General features: G+C 40.8%; 2 protein-coding genes across 6 annotated transcripts; one reads left to right on the forward strand and one right to left on the reverse strand.

Moving 5' to 3' along the window:
• Positions 1 to 8,042: 8,042 nt before the first annotated feature.
• On the forward strand, positions 8,043 to 12,620 carry LOC121252077. Of its 5 annotated transcripts, none has more exons than XM_041151553.1 (10): positions 8,043 to 8,283; positions 8,824 to 8,936; positions 9,089 to 9,163; positions 9,697 to 9,765; positions 11,004 to 11,080; positions 11,234 to 11,322; positions 11,411 to 11,540; positions 11,914 to 12,004; positions 12,103 to 12,168; positions 12,286 to 12,620. In XM_041151553.1, the coding sequence occupies exons 2-10, from the start codon at positions 8,886 to 8,888 to the stop codon at positions 12,403 to 12,405; spliced, it is 768 nt and encodes a 255-aa protein (XP_041007487.1). In that variant the 5' UTR covers positions 8,043 to 8,283; positions 8,824 to 8,885; the 3' UTR covers positions 12,406 to 12,620. The 5 variants fall into 5 exon arrangements, with proteins under 5 accessions (XP_041007487.1, XP_041007483.1, XP_041007482.1 ...); XM_041151549.1 differs by having other exon boundaries at positions 8,045 to 8,283; positions 8,824 to 8,919; positions 11,465 to 11,540; XM_041151548.1 differs by having other exon boundaries at positions 8,047 to 8,283; positions 8,824 to 8,919.
• A 141-nt stretch (positions 12,621 to 12,761) lies between these two features.
• LOC121252076 (4-alpha-glucanotransferase, chloroplastic/amyloplastic) lies at positions 12,762 to 19,963 on the reverse strand. The gene is given in 17 exon segments (XM_041151547.1): positions 12,762 to 13,072; positions 13,555 to 13,707; positions 13,817 to 13,861; positions 14,507 to 14,595; positions 14,707 to 14,779; positions 15,457 to 15,531; positions 15,616 to 15,647; positions 15,723 to 15,862; positions 16,442 to 16,518; positions 16,621 to 16,779; positions 16,886 to 17,022; positions 17,613 to 17,691; positions 18,502 to 18,562; positions 18,648 to 18,736; positions 19,246 to 19,308; positions 19,479 to 19,633; positions 19,636 to 19,963. Coding segments are annotated over 17 exon segments (1,740 nt in total). The 5' UTR covers positions 19,844 to 19,963; the 3' UTR covers positions 12,762 to 12,967.
• Positions 19,964 to 20,883: the final 920 nt, after the last annotated feature.

Raw genomic sequence — 20,883 nt, forward strand, 5'->3', positions numbered from 1 at the left:
TGGCGTGCCTTGCTTGTGTCGGACTTGGAGCAAGTTGATCTCATCGGCCGTGAGTTCCTCCTCACTCACAAGGTTTTGCAGTAGAAGGAGAACGTTTGCAACTTCAGGGCGACGCATGCCTTAGTCAATCTAGATTCATGATACTGCAAGGTGAAGGATTGGTCTTCGAAATTATTTTTCATGTCTGGCTGCGGATGGGAATTCTCAGTTGGTCAGGTGAATCGTCGTGAGTTCCTGGTTCGAACTAATTGGGGAGAGGGTCCCGAGGATAAGGCGGTGCGTTCAACAACTACCTTACCGAGTCGAGGCATATCGCCATTGTTAGGAGTAAGTGAAGAAGAACTCCAACATCATCTTCTCGGAAGCCTTTCTCTCCGAGGAGAGCCTAAGGGTCTCTTTGCTTCTCCTTAGTCTTGTTCCTTTTGACGACAGGGTGATACTTGCTTGGCCTTTAGTCACTCCCGCTTGGAAGCATCCCTTGAATCCTTCTCCAGAGGGCAAGGGGAAGAATCCTGGCTTGGAGGGGGCTGGGGTCGACAGCAGGCTCCTTTCCAGAGCCTCAATTCCTAAAGGGTTGGCGTTGGCTACGCCTGAGGCCCATTGTCCTGTCATCCTGGCAACGCAGGTGGAAATGCCCTGTTGTGCTGTTGGCGCGGAGGTGCCGACAGAATCTTTTTCTTTAGAGCCCTCGGACCCGTTCACGAGAGGCCCTTCGACTAAGGTCCCTGTAGTGCTACACCCATAGACTGGCATCTATAGTGCACTCTCAGAAACTGATGACCTTGCCGTCCTACTCCGAAAAACCTTAGCAGTCTGGGTTCCAAGGCTGGATGATGCGAAGAAGCATCCTTCGGCGGTCTCCTCCACTTCTTCTGCTCGTTCTGCCGCTAGTAGCCTCTCTTTTGAAGGCAAGGTCAAGGCCTGCTTAAAGGGCCATGGGTCTGCGCACCGCTTTCCACAATGTCTCCACTCGCTGCCGTGGAAAGGGATGATCCAGTTTCTGCAGTGGGTGGAGAGGAGTCTGAGTTGCTAGGAGGCTTGGACCCCATTATTAAAAGAGCGGCAGCCACTACTTGCGATACTCGTGAGGTGGAGCACCAAGTGGAAGATGGTCTCCTTCTGGATGTTGTAGCCTGCGAGGGTTCGGTGGATCTGTACGAAGATCCGCTTGTCCAGGCAGGAATGGTTGCTGAAGGGGTTCCCTAACTTACGTAGAAAGCATCGAGGGTTAGCCTTTGACCCTTGCAACTGGGCAGGTTGCTGACAGAACTCGTCGGACCGAGGCGGCTGCACAAGTGCTAGATGTAGAGGGTTCGGTGGAAGTTATACCCCTTTTGGCCCGGCTGGTAATGCGAGGGGGGGAGGAGTCATGCAGAACCCATTAGCTAGGTCGTTAAGTGTTTGTCTGGCTTCTTCCAGAAGGTTTGACAACTTCTTTTTCCATCTTTTTCTTTCTTTCGCCCCTTTTACTGACCGTTTCATGTTGACCTTTCTTATTGTCAGAGTTCCTATCATCTAGTAGCCTTCATTGTGGACGGCCAAGAGGCCGTTGAGCAAGAAAACTAGGCCCTTCGTGCGATGATCCAAACTGCCCTTCGGCACACTCGCGGTGAGAGGGACGAGAGGGAACGACTGTAGTAAGAGATGATGAGGGTATGACTTGCCCTGGAGGAGGGTAGCAAGAAAATTGAGAAGCTCTACCATCGTCGGAAGAAGCTAAAGAAGAAAGTGAGGGAAGATGCCAAACAAATGGGGGCTTGGAGTGACTTGTTGTAGATCTTCAGAGCGACCTGCCCTGAGTGCAAGACGTTTCCTCCCGCCTGGATAACCAGTTGAAGTTGGCCGTGGGCGTTCGTGATTCTGCGTGGGCATATAGGTGTGTTGATGGCCTTAGGTTGATGCGGGACCACATTCTAGAGAGTTCACACCTATTTTCACGGACCTTCGAGAAATATTTGCAGGATCTTGACCTTACCCAAGTCATCGTTGACAGAAAAGCCTTTCAGTTTGGTCGCACGCTGAACGTGATCCCTGCTGCTTTTACGGGTCTTGCCTTCCCGGCCATGCCCGAGCCTATTTCTCCTGAACACAGCAATCCTGAGCCTGACGTCCCTAGGGCTGACACTCCCGTTGCCGAGATCTCTGAGCATGGTGCTTGACGTTACTACGCCCTAACTTCTTGGTGCCATTGCTATTACTTCATTTTGCTCTTCTTTCTTTTTCTTTTTCTTTTTGTAAACATATATACCTGTGTGCCGTAGCCATGTGGCTTGTGTGTAACTTTTGATCATTAATGAAATTGCCTTATATTTTGTTGCGTCAGGCTGCTTGTCTTTATGTGTTCTTCTCCGATATTTTGTCGTAGGAAATTATGGGCTTGGCGTTAGGCAAGGGGGATTGCCATCATACAGAGCTTTACGTCTACCCTGCCGGCACCTAACCTATTTCTAACGACCTCACTGGCTGACAACTATTTTTCTTATACTGTCTTCGTTCGCCTTTGTTAGGCAGTTGTCATTTTAGGGCCTTTAGCGATATTGTTTGAAGAGACTGATGTCTCTCCCCTTCTTCTTCACGCCAATTTCCTCTGTTTTGCCATTTGTCTCTTGGATACACTTTATCCCGCCTAGTCCTTTAGTTCTTCCATCTTGCGTTGATGTGTTTCATTTTGGTATGTAACTACCTATATGCCCCTCAAAGTAGCATCGTGGCCGTGGAGTTGAATATAACTAATGCGGGCAGCTCTTTACTGCATTGGGGGCTAGCGTAGATTATTCGGGTAGCCGTGGGGATGATCTCGCTCTTTATTGCAGGGAGATGAGGCAACCTTTGGCTCGACCCGTCTCCTTGGTCTGTTGGGAGGTAGGTTGTCTGGACAGTTTGGGACTGGACCCACTCCCGCCCATTGGCATTGCTTATTTACTTCCTGATTGAAAGATAGACATGTCATCATAACTTTATCCTTAACTTTGTAGGAGTTAGCCTTTGCAAACCTGGGCCTCTGACCTATGACTCAATTTGCTTGCCGCTTTTACCGGGTCGTTGATGTCCTCATTCCTTGGTGTAGTATTTGGGTGGTCGAAGGAATTGACCCGCTCTCCATCTAAGAGAGGTCAGTATACCTTAGGCCAATCTGCCCCTTTAACCCGTAGGAGGGTTCGAGCGGCCTCTGGTGTGACTTGCCCCTGCTACCTCGCGGGGAGGTAATTTGTTTAGAAAGTTTGGGATTGAACCCATTCTCGCTCGTTGACATCGTGTAGTTTGTTATTCAGCTAGGCTTTCCGGCCTTTGAGTTGGCGCACCCATTGCTTCGATTTTTCACCTTTGGAGACTTTGTTCAAGTTGGGTAGTCAAAAGACTAGGCCAGCACTCCATCAGGGAAAGGTGGGGATGACTTAAATCAAACCCACCCCTTTGATTCCCTGAGGAGGTAAGTTTTTCGGACAACCGTGGGGCTAGTCCGCTCTTTCCCTACGATGGGAGTCGAGGTAAGCATTCGGGCAGTCGAAAGGCTAGACTCGCTCTCCTTCGCTGGAGGGTTCGAGCGGCCTCTGGCACAACTTGCCCCTGTAACCTCGCGATGAGGTAATATGTTCGGGCAGTTTGAGACTGAAACCCGCTCGGCCTCGTTGACATCGCAGAGAAATGTAAGATTTAAGTCAGGCTGGCATTGAACCCACTTTTCGTTTGCAGCAGAGGTCATGGGTAAGTATTTGGACCGTCGAGGGGGCTGGACCTGCACTCCTCTGCAGGAAGGGTAAAGCAATTTCTGGCGTGACCCATCCCTTTAAATCCCACAGGGAGGTAAGTTTTCAGGTATTTTGCAACTAGACCCACTTCCATCTGTTGACGCTTACGAGAAAGGTAAGTCTTCAATTTCGGGGAGTTGAAGACTGGCCCTCACTCTATCGCGGGAGGGATAAAGCAGCTTTAGACATTACATTCATCCTTTTGGTACCTCGCGGGGGAGTAAGTTTAGACAACGATATAGCTGGTTCGCTCTTCGCTGCGATAGGGGTCGGGGTAAGTTGTTCGGGCCGCCAGGGGGCATGACCCGCTCTCCATCGTGGGAGGGGTAGAACGACCTTCAGCCTAGTTCTCCCTTTTGGTCCCGAGGAAGGTACCCTGTTCGAGCAGTTTGAGACTAAACCCACTCGCTCTCTCTCCCGTTGATATCGTTGGGAAGGTAAGTGCTAGGTCAGGCTGGCATTGAGCCCACTCTTCATTGAGACGGAGGGTGTGGTAAGTTGTTAGGGCAACCGGGGGGGCAAGACCCGATCTCCATCATGGGGGGAGTACAGTGGCCTTCAGCCTAGCTCTCCCCTTAATCCCGTGGGTGGTACATTGTTTGGACAATTTGGGACTAGACCCGCTCTTGCCTGTTGACGCTAGCAAGGAAGGTAAGTCTTTGTCTTCAGACCGCCGAGGGCTGGCCCGCACTCCACCGCAGGTAGGATGAAGCAGCCTCTAGCGTACTCATCCTTTTGGTACCCTGCGGGGGAGGTAACTTTTTCAGACAACGATGTGGCTGGTTTGATTTTCTCTGCGATGGGGGTCGGGGTAAGTTGTTTGGGCCGTCGAGGGGGCAAAACCTACTCTCCATAGCGGCAAGGGTAGAGTGGCCTTCGGCCTAGCTCTCCCCTTGATCCCACTGGAGGTACGCTATTCGAACAATTTAAAATTGAACCCGCTTCCGCCTGTTGACATCGTATGAAAGGTAGGCATTAATTTGACGATGATTTTGTCGTTGCAGATTATGTTAATTGAAGATCGTCTTGTTAGTGTTTTGTCAATAACATGAAAGTTCGAAGTAAGTGTGTTGCGCTGTCTTGGAAAATCATGCCTTTCATTAAACAACAAGAATTTACAGTATTTAAATAACGCATTACAAAATAAAGGGAAATTGAGCCTTCAGCCTGGGAGCTTTCGCCTTTTCTACCTCTGCTCTAGGACCATGCACTTTCCAGCTCCCCTTCGAGCCTGCCAGGGCTCTCCAAGATGTGCATGACCTATTCTTTCCTGGAGGTGCCGTTCGGGGTAACCCCAACATCCTTTTGTTTCAGTTCCTGGACGTAACATTCTCTCGTCAGGCCTGTTTGCCTCGATTCCTCCCACTCCATGGAGAGTTGGAAACTTCATCTCGAGGTGGTAAGTTGACATGGCCGCCGCAAATTGGGCCTTCTAGTGATGGCGTTGTAGGACGATGGGGTTCTCACCACTAGAAAGTTGACCATGATTGAGGCAATGCAGGGGGTGCTGCCTGCGAGCACCTACAGCGTGATGGTTCCCACTAGATGAACCATATTCTTGGAGAAGCCCTTCATTAGCATGGGGGTTGGATGCAGCCCGGCAGTATCTATTTCCATCTTGGTGAAGGCTTCCTAGAACAGGATGTCTACGGAGTTCCCGTTGTCAATTCTTTGGGTGGTGAAGTTGGCAACCAACATCGTCACCACCAGCACATCATCGTGGGGGTATAAGACCCCTTCTTTTTCAGCCTCCCCAAAGGAGATGACTGGAGTAGGCTCACCCCTTCGGTGCTTGGTGGGGTGGTATTCCACCGAATACACTTTCTGGTACTGAGCTCGCCTAGTGTGTGCCTTTCTGATTGAGGAAGAAGTGCCCCCGCTTGTGAATCCTCCTGCTATGGTTCAGATTTTCTCGAGTGGAGGTCCTCCCGCGGTGGTGAGCAAGGATGATCTTGCTACGGCCCTCGTGCTTGTGGTCATTGCCGAGGTTTTTTTTCCCTTTTGCGTCTGTTGACTAAGTCCGTACTCCTTTTCATCAATCTTCCCCTCTTTTCCTACTCCAGTATTCGGGTGGGGGGATAATGTTGCCTCGTCCGTTCTGCATGTTCCCTCCTCCCTTGTTGGGAGAAGTGGTCTTTGGTGTTGTGCAAGGTGGACCTGTGGTACATGCAATAGCTGCAGACAATGCCTCGGTTATCCTCTTCGTGGGCGGCAGAGGTGTTGGCCCATTGGTTGGTAAACACGGGTCGGTCGAAGCGAGGTCCCGGTCCCCTGATTGGAGCTTCCCCTCTTTTCTTGTTGTGGGAGTTCTTTTCTGGCTTCTCATGGGCCTTAGTCTTGGTTGGAGCCCTTGCCTTCCTCTCCGCTTGCTCCAACTCCTTTTTCCTTGGCTTTGTTAGGGCTTTAATAGTGTCTTCGGCATTAATGAAGTTGTCAGCTTGGTCCATAAACTCCCGCAGCGTCACAGAAGTCCTTCTCGCTAGCTTGGCCATGAACTATGATCATGGCCAGACCCTTCCCAGAAGCGCCGCCAGGGTTATCTTCTCATCTTGGTCATCGGTGGTCATACGCTCCTTGTTGAACTGAGACAAATACGTCTTTAAGCTTTCCTCCTCTCCCTGCTTGATGGTAAGCAGTTACGCTATTGGGCATCGCCTTCTTTGACTTGACATAAACTGGATAAAAAATAGTCAAGCTAGCTCGCCAAAACTGTCTACGGAATTGGGTGCCAGAAATTTGAACCATACTTGTGTTGGCCCCTTTAGGGTCAGCGGGAATGCCTTGCATGCCATTTCCCACGAGAAATCATGCAATGTCATGTGAGCCTTGAAGATTTCCAAGTGCTCAAGGGGGTCCCTCCCTCCATTGTACATCTCCATGGTAGGGACCTTGAACTTTGGTGGTAAGGGCACAACCATCACCTCTTCCTTGTAGGGTAGACCAGTGCTTGTGAGCAGTTAGTCCACCGATGACGATATGCCCAATTTCCTTACAATGTCTTCATACTTTCCTTTGAGATTACAGAGCTCGTCTTCCATGTTCTTCCTCTCCTCCTCCACGTTTGCTCTAGCTCCTATGTTTCGGGACCTCATGTGCTCATTGTCGCTGGGCTTTGCCTCCTCGTTCTGCCTTTGCTTCGTCACCTAGTTCTCCATAGCTTTCAGTCTTACTTCTATGGCTTCCTTTGTGTCTTTTCTGAGTCATCCGGAATGGGTTGTCGCAGGTATACGAAGTACATGCAAGATCTATAAGGATCCCATAGACGACGCTACTATTAACGTCGTGTTTCATATGCCTTTAGGTTAGGTTCTAACAACTCAGGTCTTAAGAATTGGGCTTGTGGAAATAGAGAAGAAAGCAACTGGTAGAGGGTGGCCTGAGGGCTGAGGAGTCTTGGATGCCAAAGTTAGTAGAGTATTTTGGAAGTTTTTAAATAATGAAAGAGTTTAGGGATCAGAGAGCTTTTCTCATACATGGAAGTTGCTATTTATACCGAGAGTCTTAGGGGGGGAGGGGACAGATCGTGTCTGCCTCCATGGAGTTCGCGTCCTTCTTACTGTTTCTTTCGTCAGAGTCTTTTAATGTAACATGCATTTTCGATGGTGTCATTAATGTGGCGTGTAGCTCGAGTAGTGGTGCCATTAATGCGGCGTGGTTCCCCGAGTTGCCTTACCCATCTAGCGTCCTTGGTTGTCCGTCGATGACTCATTGTCAGAGGATCGAGGGTTTTCCTTACTTCCTGCCCATTTATGTGGACAAGTACTCAAAGGTTGAACATTGTTCGAAGGGCCTTCAGAACGGCAAGTCCCATTCCCTGCAGTATGCTCTCTCATGGAGGTTGTGTCTAGGGGGTCTACTCGTGAGCCGGGTCGAAGAGTCTATTTGTAAAGGACTGGGCCTTTGTCTCTTATTCACTTAGTTACCCTTCTCTGGCCCACTAAGACATATGGGGGAAAACCCTTACAATCATATCTAAGATTTTTAATCTAGATTCAAATAGCAAAAGGAAAAAATAAAAAGAATTGAGTAGTAAACTAGTAGTAAAATAAGTATAAGTGTATTATTATTCTTTAAGAAATAAAAGACTCTAATCTTATTGAAATGGAAGTTGGATATCGTGGGAGAAATTCTGTTTACAGTCCTGAGTGGAGGACTATTGATGAATGAGAACAGATAAAAGAAAAAAAAAATATCATCGTAATTTAAAATTTTTTAAAATATATAATTGTATAGATTTACGTGAAATGAGAACTCTACGTAAACTAACTCCATCGTGTGATCCACGTGATGTCGTTGTGGCGCCAAACAAAACCAGTGAACCCGAAGCACCGAGCCTTATCGTGTCAGTGCCCCGAGTTTCAGAGGTTACAACACAACGATGTCGTTAACAATGGCTTCCCTCTCAAAGCCTGCCACCAGTGAACTTCTTCTCTACCCAAAATGCTCCAAAATCATACGCCAGAAATGGCGAATCAGAGCCTCCTCTGCTGCCCCTGGCGTCGACCTCAAGACCCTCGAATCGGCCATTGCCAAGGTTCTTTTGAGAATATGACTCATTACTTCACTGCACGTTTCTCGCGTCTAAGTTCCATGTCATGTTTGCCTGTGAAGCTATCTATATATGGTTTTGCTGAGTCGGTCTACAATCAAATGTATTTTCCAATTGTCGTTAGGAGAGGTTGTTTGCTTTGGATTTAATTTGGTTCTTAGATTTGGAACCTCTTTGACTCTATTGGAATTATTCTTTTTCTTGGACTTGCTGAGATTTGTCGTTGTCTTTTCCTTCATTCTTTCCATGTCCTGATAATCTGATTGATACCCTACACGAATAGTCTATCATTATAGAAGACTCGATTCTATATCCATTTGTTTCTCAAAAGACCCATGCACATTGGCATGCTAGGTCACTTGGATGTGCTTACCGATTCAGAGAAACTCTTTTATTGGTTTAATTGTTTATAGATATATGTGTGTGTGTGTGTGTGTGTGTGTGTGTGTATATATATATATAAACAATATATGGCATACTAAGTCCTGTAACTGTTTCCAATTGACGTATCTATTTTTGCTGTAGAAAGATAGCACTGCCGTTAAAGAGGCACTTGATCAGCTGAATGAAGTTGGTTGGGCCAAGAGATGGAGTTCTCAGCCATATGTTTCCCGCCGTATGGTCAGTCTCCATTACAAGTATGAAGTTCTGGGAAGTGGTACTCAAAACATTAGCCACACCTTCAAACCCATGCATACATGTATATGAATAACGTATATCACTGCTTTGAGTTTATCCTGTTATCTTCCTTTGTTAGATTAAATAGTTTGACCATCTCATCATGCACCAGACATCTCTTCGGGAATTGACAACTCTTGGAATGAAAAATGCCGAGAACCTTGCAATCCCAAGTGTCAGAAATGATGTAAGAATATATCCAACACTAGCACTCTATAGTTGTGCTTGTTGCAATAGGGTGAACAAAAGATTTATGTTCTAGTCATCTTTTTCTTTCTTTTTAGCTGTTGACTTGTACTCTGTATATAGCATTTACCTGTTTAGTTTTCAATCCACAGCAGATAGATTTGAAAAGAATGGGATTTTTTTTTTCCTGTGCAGAGACTAATTTGAAAAATGTTGCAACCTTTTCTAATAAAGTGATATAAAAAAAAAAAAAAAACAAAACTTAAAAAGGCTTCAATCCAAGTGTTCTAATGAAGCAAAATTCTTGACTATTTTCATCTGGATTTCAAATTTTTATTTTCAATATTTTGATATTTTCTTTAATTCCTACTATTTTCATACCCATAGCCAATGGGACTTCTTTGAGGTGGTGATATAAAGTTATTAAATTTCCTGAAACTTTGGGTGCACTTTCATTCCAATTCTTATTCTATGCACGGCAAAAGAATTGATTCAAGCTGCTGTTCATAAAATTGAAATTTTTCAATGAGACAGGCGGCTTTCCTTTTCACTGTGGTTGGCACAACAGGATTTTTAGGCGTTCTTGCTGGTCAGCTTCCTGGGGTAAATTTGATTATATCCCTTTTCCTGTTATGTATATCCGCATGTAACTTAAATGATCTTAAACAACATGATTGAGAGGGCATATTCGTCTTGTATCAATTTTCATTGTTAGATTCAAGCAGCCTCTTCTCATTCATTGATATGAAAGGGCAAAATGCTCATTGAGAAAGAAAGTTGGAATATTTCTTGCTAATTGAGTCATGACAGTGTTGGATCACTTAACACTACAATAAATAATTTCTCACTTCCTTTGCCTACTTCTATGAATAAAACTTCTTGATTACCTAAAAAGAAAAAAAAAAAAATCTCACTTCATTTCTGCTTGGGCTACAAATCATATCACAACTGGTATTAGATTCTCACTTCCTATTTCTTTTTTCGGGAGAATAATGAATTTGGGAAAATAGCCTCTCATATTTGTTGAAATCTTGTTCTACATAAATTGTGGACATGCGAACTACGTAGAAAGTTCAGAAAAATAGGCAACCAAGAAACGTCTATGAGAGAAAATCTCTGTACTTGATCTGATTGCTCACATACTTCAACCTCTCTCAATTTGTGTAAGATCTTCACTAAAGAATGAAGCTAATATCTTTACACAAGCACAATTAGTATAGATTCATGAAATAATTTTCCTTCCTCTTCAGCTATTTTAAGAATATTCCCAAGAGTATTAAGAATTATTTAGAATTTTGCATGTAGATGTGAGCCACAATTCTAGGATTTTTTTATTTTAAACTATAACTATCAACTCCTATATGCCTTCAGAATAATTAGAAGTGATATCCATAAGGAGGAAAAGCAACAAAAACCCTCCACATGCATAGACAGAGAATAAGAAATCAAAGTGAACTAGAAAGCTGCACTTTTTTTTTTAATTACTGTCCTGCAACCCCTCCAGTACGACTTTTCCAATTCTGTCAAGACCATTATTTAGGAAGTAAATTTAGGACTTTAAATGCAAGGGATTCTCTTTGCATGTGCATCTTTGTATCAGCCTTTGAATATATTTGTTATTACATTAATTCAGTACATATTATGTTTCAAGTAATAGCACATTCAAATGAATCCTTCCTATGGTTTATGTAAGTTCTCTTTTCATGCCCACCATGGAGATTTTTTCATGTGATTGTGTTTTGGTTGGAGCTATAAGATTTTGGATGCTTTGACTTTGTAATAAATCGCTGGGAAAATATTGAAGAGTCCATACTGATATCTTTTGTTCCTACCATTCGTAGGACTGGGGTTTCTTTGTGCCTTACTTGATTGGAAGCATATCTTTAGTTGTTTTGGCTGTGGGAAGCACTTCTCCTGGGTAAGAAATAGCTCTAGAGGATTATAATTTTTATTCCTTAAATATTCTATATAAATTTTAATTTGGGTGAAGTCCTCGAGATATTACTTTTTGTAGTTGGTCTACAACTCAGGGATTTTGCATTTATAAATGCTGCTCTAATCTATATTGTAGGCTTCTTCAGGCTGCTATTGGTGGCTTTTCATCATTTTTTCCTGATTATCAGGAGAGGATTACCAGTCATGAAGCAGCTCATTTTTTAGGTACTCTCTGCATTAATGCCCGTGCCAAAGATATGAGGCACCTAATTGATCAATTCTGACGAAATAATGTTCTCCATAAACTTTTTAGTTGCTTATTTAATTGGCCTTCCCATTCTGGGCTATTCGCTGGATATTGGAAAAGAGCATGTCAATCTCATTGATGAAAGGCTGGAAAAGCTGATATACAGTGGGCAGCTTGATACCAAGGAACTAGACAGGTATCCTCGTACAGTGTCTATGAGTCTCTTATCCTTCTCCAAAAATTGTGGGATGCGTTTTTGAACTACATCACTGCTTAATAATGTCATCAAGTTCTAAGTTTGTAGGTTTTTTAAGCAAGCTATATGACAGTGGATAATTAAATATGGCATCACTTTATCATTCAACGTTTGAGAAGAAGCTCACTAAACACTCCACTGTATTGAAATATGTGTTGAAGGTTTGCATTAGTACTGCAAGAGATATTGCATAAAAGGAAATGTTAAGAAACTACTGTCAACAGAAGGGGAGACATTCTTGTAGATTCGTATAATGTTGAATTGTCTTATATATGACTGGTGACGGAGAAATAAACTGCCATGGCTTTCTCAGGCTGGCAGTGGTAGCAATGGCTGGACTGGCAGCAGAAGGTCTGAAATATGACAAAGTGGTTGGTCAATCAGCTGATCTTTTCACTCTTCAGGTGTATATCCAATATTTGTCTAAGACTGAGTTTTTATGTTCTGAAACAGTTGGTGATTGATAGTCATAAATTTACTTTTCTTTTTGTGTTTTCTATAGAGATTTATTAACAGAAGCAAGCCACAGCTTAGCAAAGAACAGCAACAGAATCTCACTAGATGGGCTGTAAGATCCTAACATGATTTGTATCCAGTTTCACTGAAATTTTAGATGGTTATTATCCGGAAACAGTTCTTTTATGCACTTAGATAGTAGAATTTGATGTTGGGGAAAACACTGCAGGTTTTGTTTGCAGGATCCCTCTTAAAAAATAACAAGGTGATTCATGATGCCCTAATCTCAGCAATGTCAAAGAAGGCAACTGTACTGGAGTGCATCGAGGCCATTGAAAAAGCTTCATAGTTAGATCAGAATCTTCATCATACTTGAACTTTCAAACATGTAGCTTTTCATCATCCTTGGCCTCAGTCATTTTTGCAATGGAAGCAATGTAGATGGTTTTCAAGAGTACCTTTGCCTGCTAGGCTACAAAATATTTGTTCCCTATATGTAATTAATTAACAATTATACACTATATATATATATATATATATATATGCTCTTGGGTATTGCTGTTATATGCTCTGAGAGATTGCAACTTCAACAACAGTTTGTTTGCCTACAATAAAGTCTATCTATATAGATTTTGGCTACAGAAGAGATTGAATTTGATGCTATCTTACTTGATCACTGGCTAATCAACAGATGAAATTAGCAAATAAAGAAAAAGCCAGAATTGTTCATAGGTCTTATTTTCGAGTTATACAAAGTTTCTTAATGATACATGGTTTACTGTATATACGTAGTTCTATTACAAAATTAAATAAAAAGACGGATGGCAAACCCCCGGGGTCGAGTTGTAGCCGCTTATAGACATCTCAGCATAGATGATATTATTACACTCGGCATACATTCTATGTAAGTATTACAGTCGGCCGTATATAGAAAGCATACTCTTCAGTTTCATTGCTTCAGGCTCCAGGTTATCGAAGCTTGCTGAACTAGGCAACCTCCAATTCCAATTTCCAAACTATGATCAGAAGAAAGAAATTATACATATGCACAGCATGAAATTTTAATTAGAAGATAAAATCAACAGAAATAATTGCCAAAAAGCTGTTGTTTATATTAGACAAGGAAAAGATAGATCTATAACCCAAACGGTAAGAAGAACAGGGGTACTTGGCGTTCTCAAAGATATAGCTCCTAGATTCTAACTGACTATATATGCAATTCGAAGGTACCACTGCTCGTGTTATCTTAAATAGGATGGGCATAAAGACTTCTAGTTCAAGTTTATAGACTCGGCTAGAATGATCTCCCGAGTGGAAGAAAAATATGATTTGGGAGATTCGATGGCCTATGAGCCTGCAGACATTTTATCCCCTTTTGTGGTTTAGGTTACATTATCTGCCATCAACCCCTTCTGGTTCAAAAACAAAAAAAAAAAAAAAAAAAAAAAAAAGCTGCACAACACCCTTATCTTCTCAATCGGTTTTAGCAATACTTTACCTGAGTGGCAGGAATATTCATCCTGGCAGAGTTTCCTAGCCCCAGAACATCTTGCATAGGTATGATTGCAGTTTGGGCCACTGAAGATAACACAGACTGGATAAGGGCCCATGGGATATGATCTTCCTCCGTAATTGGGAGATAGTTCAGTACCTGAGATAACAGTCAACTTACATAAGAATACTAGCAGAAGTGAACCTGTTCAAGTACATTTGAAATTTCAGGTGTTGATGAGGGATTGGTACGATAAGAAACCACACACATTGGACTTCTCTTCTTGCTTCAAAACGTCCCACCAACCTCGGATCTATAAAACACACGAACAACAGTTATTAGGCTCCATTAAAATTAAAAAAAAAAAAAAAAATTGAAATCAGAACCATAGAATTGGAATAAATCTGCTAGAGATATAATTCACAAGCCCAAAAATATGCGATGGATCAAATAGCAGTTAAGGCCTCATTTGGTTACACAGATAAAATGAGATGAGCTGATAAATTTGTGAATCGTAGTGAGATAATTTGTAAATGTTATGGGATTTTGGGAAACGAGAGAGAAAAAGTTGAATAAAAAAATTATAAAATTAAAAGAGGGTTACAATATATTTTTTTAATATTATTTTTGTTTTGAGATTTGAAAAGGTTAAATTGTTTTTGTGTTTTATTTGGAAGTTTGGAAAAGTTGTAATGATTAGGTAATGATTAAATGAAAAAGTTGAAAATTTGAAATTAAAAATGTATGTGTTTAAATGGTGTTTGGATGTTGAGATGAGATAGGATGAGATGGTTTCAAATGTTTGTAAAACAAAACCAGGCCTAAAGGTCTCAAAGATTATGCAAGCACAAAGAGGTACGTTATATAATATCATGTGAAACATTTTCCCATTTTCCCCAACTAAGAAGACAAATCCAGCAACAAACTGAAAGAAGTCAATAGCGTGGAAGCATCTTACTGTGTCATTATCATGAGTTCCAGTGTACACCACTTGATTGCGTTCATGATTATGAGGCAAGTGAGGGTTATCAGCATCACTTCCAAAACCTGGACCATAAAACAGAAAAGACAACAAATTACACCACATAAAATTCAAGGCCTGTCACAAACACAGCCATTTAAAAGGCAAATGTACTATAAATAAAAATAATTTACTACCAAACTGGAGGACAGCCATTCCAGGAGCCCCAATGGATTTCCTAAGCTGGACTACATCCTTCGTGATAACTCCCTGTCACATGACAGTACAAGATATGAGAAATATGAAACAAAATCAATGGATATGTTAAGCAGGATGCTCCCTTTGCCAAGGCCACATGCTGTAATCTTCACAATAGCCATTGACAGTACCAAAGAAACAGAGTATTTAAACATGTTCAAACCCCAGTGAATGTTCTAAAAGTAATTAAACCTGTTCAAACCCCAGTGAATGTTCTAAAAGTATTTAAACCTGTTCAAACCCCAGTGAATGTTCTAAAAGTATTTAAACCTGTTCAAATCCGAATGAATGTTCTAAGTATCATGACCATATGATGCTATAAAACAAAACAAGGGAGCATCATGACCATGACACTTTTGATTGACTGTGTCTGCGCAGAAGTCTGAACAAGAAAAATATGCTCAGTTGAGCTCAACTGTTTATACAACAATCGTAGCACAATACACACACACTCACTTCCACATTATTTTCCTACCAAAATTGTGCAATAGACCATAAGATGACAAAACATTACAGCTTTCAAGTCACTTTATTCAAGTTGATATATTATCGCATCAACGACATAATTTCTTCTAAAATTGCTAAAATTAGGCCTCTGCAACATAGGATTTTATACTCCAATGATTGCTAGCACGTAATATGATGCCACCGAAATAAGTTCTTTTTTAAATGTATCTGATCAAACATACCAAATCTTCTGCTATTATATTAATCTTCCCAACTGCTCTGGAGATTGCATCAAATAAGGATTTTCCAGGTCCCACCTACTGTCACAAAATAACATCTGGAGTGGAGAATGGGATAACTCAAGAGAAATTATAATTAGCTCTGAATTGCAAAAAGCGCACCTTCCATCTTCCAACCATTGCAACTTTTGCTTCTGCACAGTAATGCAATGTATTAGACTAACATACACAAACAACCATCAGCCAAACATAATCTAAAATTCTCTCACCAGAAGGGACTGCCCAAAAGCCAGCAAACCCTCTAAAGTGGTCTATCCTAAATTCATCATAAAGATCCTGCGCACGTCGAATGCGGCGTATCCACCATGAAAATCCATCTCTTTCCATGGCTTTCCAATCATACAAAGGGCTTTTAAATCAGAAGTGAAGTTAATCAATAAGCTGAAAATTATTTTTGTTAAGTAATAAGCTGAAAAATATAGAAAGCAAAGTACAAAAGGATTAAAGGATTAAGTATTATGTAAGGGTAATCAGAGTAAACATGAGTTACAAGGAAGATCAGGCTTGTTGCAAAAGATATCAAAATAAAACAACATATATAGTTGAATAGGAATTGGTGGCAAAACCCAGTATATTTCCTTGTGTTCAGTGAGCAATTCTGGACAGAGCATGGTCTAGGTGATTGAAATGACAAATACAAATTCCATAGTCAAGTAAGAACTAAGTCCCCCATCAAAAAGAACAAATCAAAGCAGAATATGGAGGAAAAGAAGTAAAGGAAAAATTTTATGCAAAAAAAAAAATGTACAAAGCAATCATCATGTGCAGTAGGTTGAGATATCACCATGAAATAAGGAACTTTATTCCGTGTCAAACTAGACTGCTGACCTTACTATACGTACATATATGTCTTCACAAAATAAAGTCCAAGAACAAATAATTTTATGTGAATAAATGATTTCATGGCAGAGTCAAGTGTAGTATGAACCTGCCCCACAGCTGACCGGTTGCACTGAAGGCATCAGGGGGAACACCACTAACTAGATGTGGAAAACCCTTCCTGTCCTGTTCGACAAATAGATATTCAGTATTTTACAGTAGGATAGGATACTGCAAAAGCATGTTTTAATATTCACAATTCCCATGATTCATTAAGGACCTACTCACCAGCAAAAAATGTTTCTTATTTGCCCAAACATCTGCACTGTGGTAACCTACATAAATGGGCATGTCACCCATTATGCTGATTCCCTTCATCTGGGCATAACTGCGAACCTTCTGCCATTGCCGTTGGAATAAGAACTGTTGGGCAATGAAATTATCTATCTGAAACAAAGAAACCATGAGCTTGTATGAGGGTTCTTAGCATCATGAAAGATGCTTCAGTAGCTATAAGCCGATAATATAATAACATATTTTATGTGGATCTTACGAAATCCTTTTTGCTTTGGTAAATATTTTCCAAGGCTGCAAGATTGCGATTCTTTATGGGTTCGGGCCACTCATACCAACTGAAAGCATTTATACTGTTGTCAATAGCAGCAAAATAAGCTGCATCTTCAAGCCAGCCTGCCAAAATTTAAATAATATGACATACATAAGAAGGGATATAGTGATTAGGGTCCACAATGTACAGCAACTCTCGGAGGCTAATTCAACCAGAAACTAGACCGGAATGAGACCCACTAACTTATGATAGAAAATCTACCTGTAAGTTAATTATTCCCATGCAACCTAAATTTTAAAATATATGCAAATGTTTTATTGAACTTAACTTCAACAAATGGGGAAGAAGTCATTGCATATCGATTGGAACACACTCCTTAAAAAGAAAAGGACAAAGCATAACAAAACAAGAAAGGGGATCCTAAACAAAAAAAGACAAAAAAAAGTCGTTTTAATTGGCCTTCGGACATTTCAATCGTCCATCAATTACAATGGTTCATAGTATAGCTCAAGTCAAGTAATAACTCTAAATATGAGAGAATATGGTAAGAATATCAGTTTGCTGCCTAAACTGTTGTATTCACAAGACCAGAGTTTTAGTAGTCATTTAAGTACAAAACCACCAGATGCAGATGGAAGTGGGGGGGATTAATTTTACTAGAAAACCATGTGTATGATATGGTCAGCAGGAGTAAAAAGTAAGAAAACCTTACTAGATATATTAGGGTCTCTGCGGAAAGCCTCAAGCTGACTCTTAAGCTCACCTTCACTCAAAACAAGCCTCTCTGCAGCCTAAGAAACAAAAGGGGACCAAAGTTATTAGCATTTTAGTGTACAGATGAAAACTGGATACAAGTCCAAAATAAACCTCCCTTTTATTTAATTCAATTTCACTATTACAGATCTGAAAATATACTATTGAAAAGGTTTAACATTCCTCTTTCCGTTTTATCTTTGAAGTTTAAACACACTCATACTCTTTCTTTGTCTCTTTAAACATAGTATCCTGGTCTCACTACCTCCAATATCTCTGCCCTCTTTCCATCAAAAATCCTCAAAGCACAACTAACAGATCGGCAGACACGCTGCTCATGAACTGTGAACAAAAGAAAGGAGGTATTTGTCATATTGGACAAACTACTTCAAACTTGGATTTGCAGTAGTGATGGTTCTGTGGAGTTTTGATCGGTGATAATCATACTATGGCGTTGCTACTCATATGGGAGTGGTAGTGAACGTAAAGTGGATGTAGTTGCAGTAGCAGCTGGGTAGTAATTGCGATGGTACGGGAGAGGTAATGCTGCTTTGGTTCTAAACCAATAATGGTAGCGAAACTTTATAAAGTGCACATAGCACTTACAGAATCATATCATGTGTAATAGTTTTTTTTTTTTTAATCGGTAAATATGAATTTTATCGGTAAATAGGAATTTTTTTTTTTTAAATATAGGCGAAGCCAACATATCATGTGTAATAGTTTATTATACAGAAATAAGGGGTTCTGCAGCAAGTGGTCGGTTGAGTCACTGACTCAGTACGATTTCTGACTCACATGACAAAATCAAACAAGAAGTAGCCCCGATATTGCTTTAGACAATGTACCTTAGCTATCAGAGGATCCTTTAGGTCAGCAACAGTAGAGAAGTTTACACGGTCAGCGTCACTGCATGAAAGAAAAAAAAGATAGACGTATGAATGAAGAATCATAGCTTAATGTCATGGTGCACTCCGGATTTATAAGTCCTCACACTGGGTTTGGTAACTCCTCCTCCATCAACAGACCATCCTTAACAAGCTCTTCGAGAGATATCAAGAGAGTATTACCACAACTTGCATCCTAAAAGTAATTCCATCAAGGACAGAGAGTCGACAATCATATAAAAATCATAAAACACAAAAATAAATAGTGTTGTACAACAGTACAAGCATAAATTGTGATCGAGTAAAATACATGGTAAAGTTTTATCTTTTAAGATAATTATAACAATTGGAAGTACAAATGTATGTGACAACTATTTGTAACGTAAGTTTTCTAAAGTGGATACTTTGGATTAGATGCCCCAAAGTGGTTGTACTATTTGAAAAGTTCTTCACTCCGTTATAAAATGATTCATCTTGATTGTTTTTATTACTTTATTAAATATGGGTTTAAGATTTTGCAGTATCTAGATCGATAATCGGATTGAATAATTAAATTAATAATACTGTGAGTGAGATTAAATTAATTATATTTATATCTTGGGGCCTAAAACGTGATTTTTACAATATCCTTAAAAAGCGGATCCTCTCACGAAAAGAAAGAAGAGAGAGCCACATAGCAGTTGAGTTATTAAAATGAGCAGTCACCTGGCCGGAGTAGGGCGACCCCTCTTCATTAGCCTTTCTTCCTGGAGGAACAAGAGGAAGAACCTGCACACACGAAAAATAAATGGGACAACAATTCAATTTTCCCGTGCATTTCTTTTCTTTTGTTCAATTATATCACGCACCCAATGAATCATTATAAAAAAGAAAATGCAACCATCTCCGAACTTAGGTTTTCCTTTCTAGGCAACCAAACGGAGCGCGAAGAGACGGACCTGCCACACGGAGCAGCCAGCATCATGAAGCCAGTCGACGAAACGAAACGCCTCGTCTCCAAGATCGCCGATCCCGTGAGGTCCTCTGAAGGACGTCGGATGGAGCAGGACACCGGCTCTTCTACGATCGCTCGGGTCCGGTTTCGGGAACCAATCCCATAGTCCAGAGGCAAATCTTCGCCTACTGAGTTGGGATTCGAAACGGAGCAGGCACTGTGGAGCGGGGGAGTGTTTGGTTTGGGTCTGAATTCCGACATGGATGAGAGGAAGGAGGTTGAGGTAAGAATTGGGGAGACTGAAGAGTAGCTGTAGAGCTTGGGAGAGGGAGATGAGGACAAGAGCGAGAGGCAGCTTGGAATAGCCATTTACGAGAGAGACGGAAGGCAATTGTGAGCACTGATCAGCAGTGCTAATAAGGGAGTAGCGGCAAGCAAGTGATGCACGTGACGAATCACCAAAGAGTGGAGAGTGGAGACCCATGGAGTTGCTCCGATTATAGATTAAAAAATAATAATGAAAAAAAACTATATGCTAATTTATCATTTTGTATTTTATTAAAATAAAATGAAATTATCCATTAATTTTTAACAATAATTTTGTGAAAAAATTTATTTACAAACTTATTTATTAATATTTATATTAATATTTAGATTTTATAATTATTTTATATTCAAAATAAATAATATATTTACGTGTCAACTTATAAATAACGCAACTCATGATATTATTAGAAAGTGACTTGTCATTGGTTAAAAAGTTAAGTCGGAATCCCAAGGTGCATGATCATGTTGCGAGTGCGGCGCCTTAACTCTCAAGTGAGTCTCGGACTTTATAAATTAGTAAATTAATGAAGAAAATGTGGATATCTTTTGGGAAGCACGCACGCACGCAACTTCTTTTTTTCATTCTATGCACTCAATTAATCATATTAACTGCTGACTTTTTTTTCTAAAAAATATGAAAAAGAAAAAATAGGATTAATTTATGTTGAGCTAATACCAGTTCACGTAAGTGCAGCTATGCACCAAAAGATCAGTCCTAATAATTACGGCAGTTAGAATTTGACTCGATTAAATTTAAAATTGACTCGAATCGAATATTAAATAAATAATTTATAAATATAAAATTAGACTTGATTATTAAATGATATAAACTCGTATAAAACTCAACTGACTTGAATAATATTCATGAACAAATTCGTATGAAGCTCGACTCGTATATATTTATATATATATAATACCCAAAAGTTATATACGTATTATTAATTATGTATATAGAATTATAGTGACTTATATTTATAGTCCACTACATATACTATAAATTTAATTTATAATATTAATATTAATATATCATATTAATAGCCAAAAGTTTGTGCTTATAGGCTATAGACTATAGTCATAACTTA

The sequence above is a fragment of the Juglans microcarpa x Juglans regia genome, chromosome 2S (assembly GCF_004785595.1).
Source record: "Juglans microcarpa x Juglans regia isolate MS1-56 chromosome 2S, Jm3101_v1.0, whole genome shotgun sequence".
NCBI lineage: Eukaryota > Viridiplantae > Streptophyta > Magnoliopsida > Fagales > Juglandaceae > Juglans > Juglans microcarpa x Juglans regia.

Coding starts and splice junctions, on each gene's coding strand:
- LOC121252077 (XM_041151548.1), top strand. CDS start 8,128: ATGTCGTTAACAATGGCTTCCCTCTCAAAGCCTGCCACCAGTGAACTT. Junction 9,164..9,696: donor TCCCAAGTGTCAGAAATGAT/GTAAGAATATAT, acceptor TCAATGAGACAG/GCGGCTTTCCTTTTCACTGT. Junction 11,323..11,410: donor TGAAGCAGCTCATTTTTTAG/GTACTCTCTGCA, acceptor TAAACTTTTTAG/TTGCTTATTTAATTGGCCTT.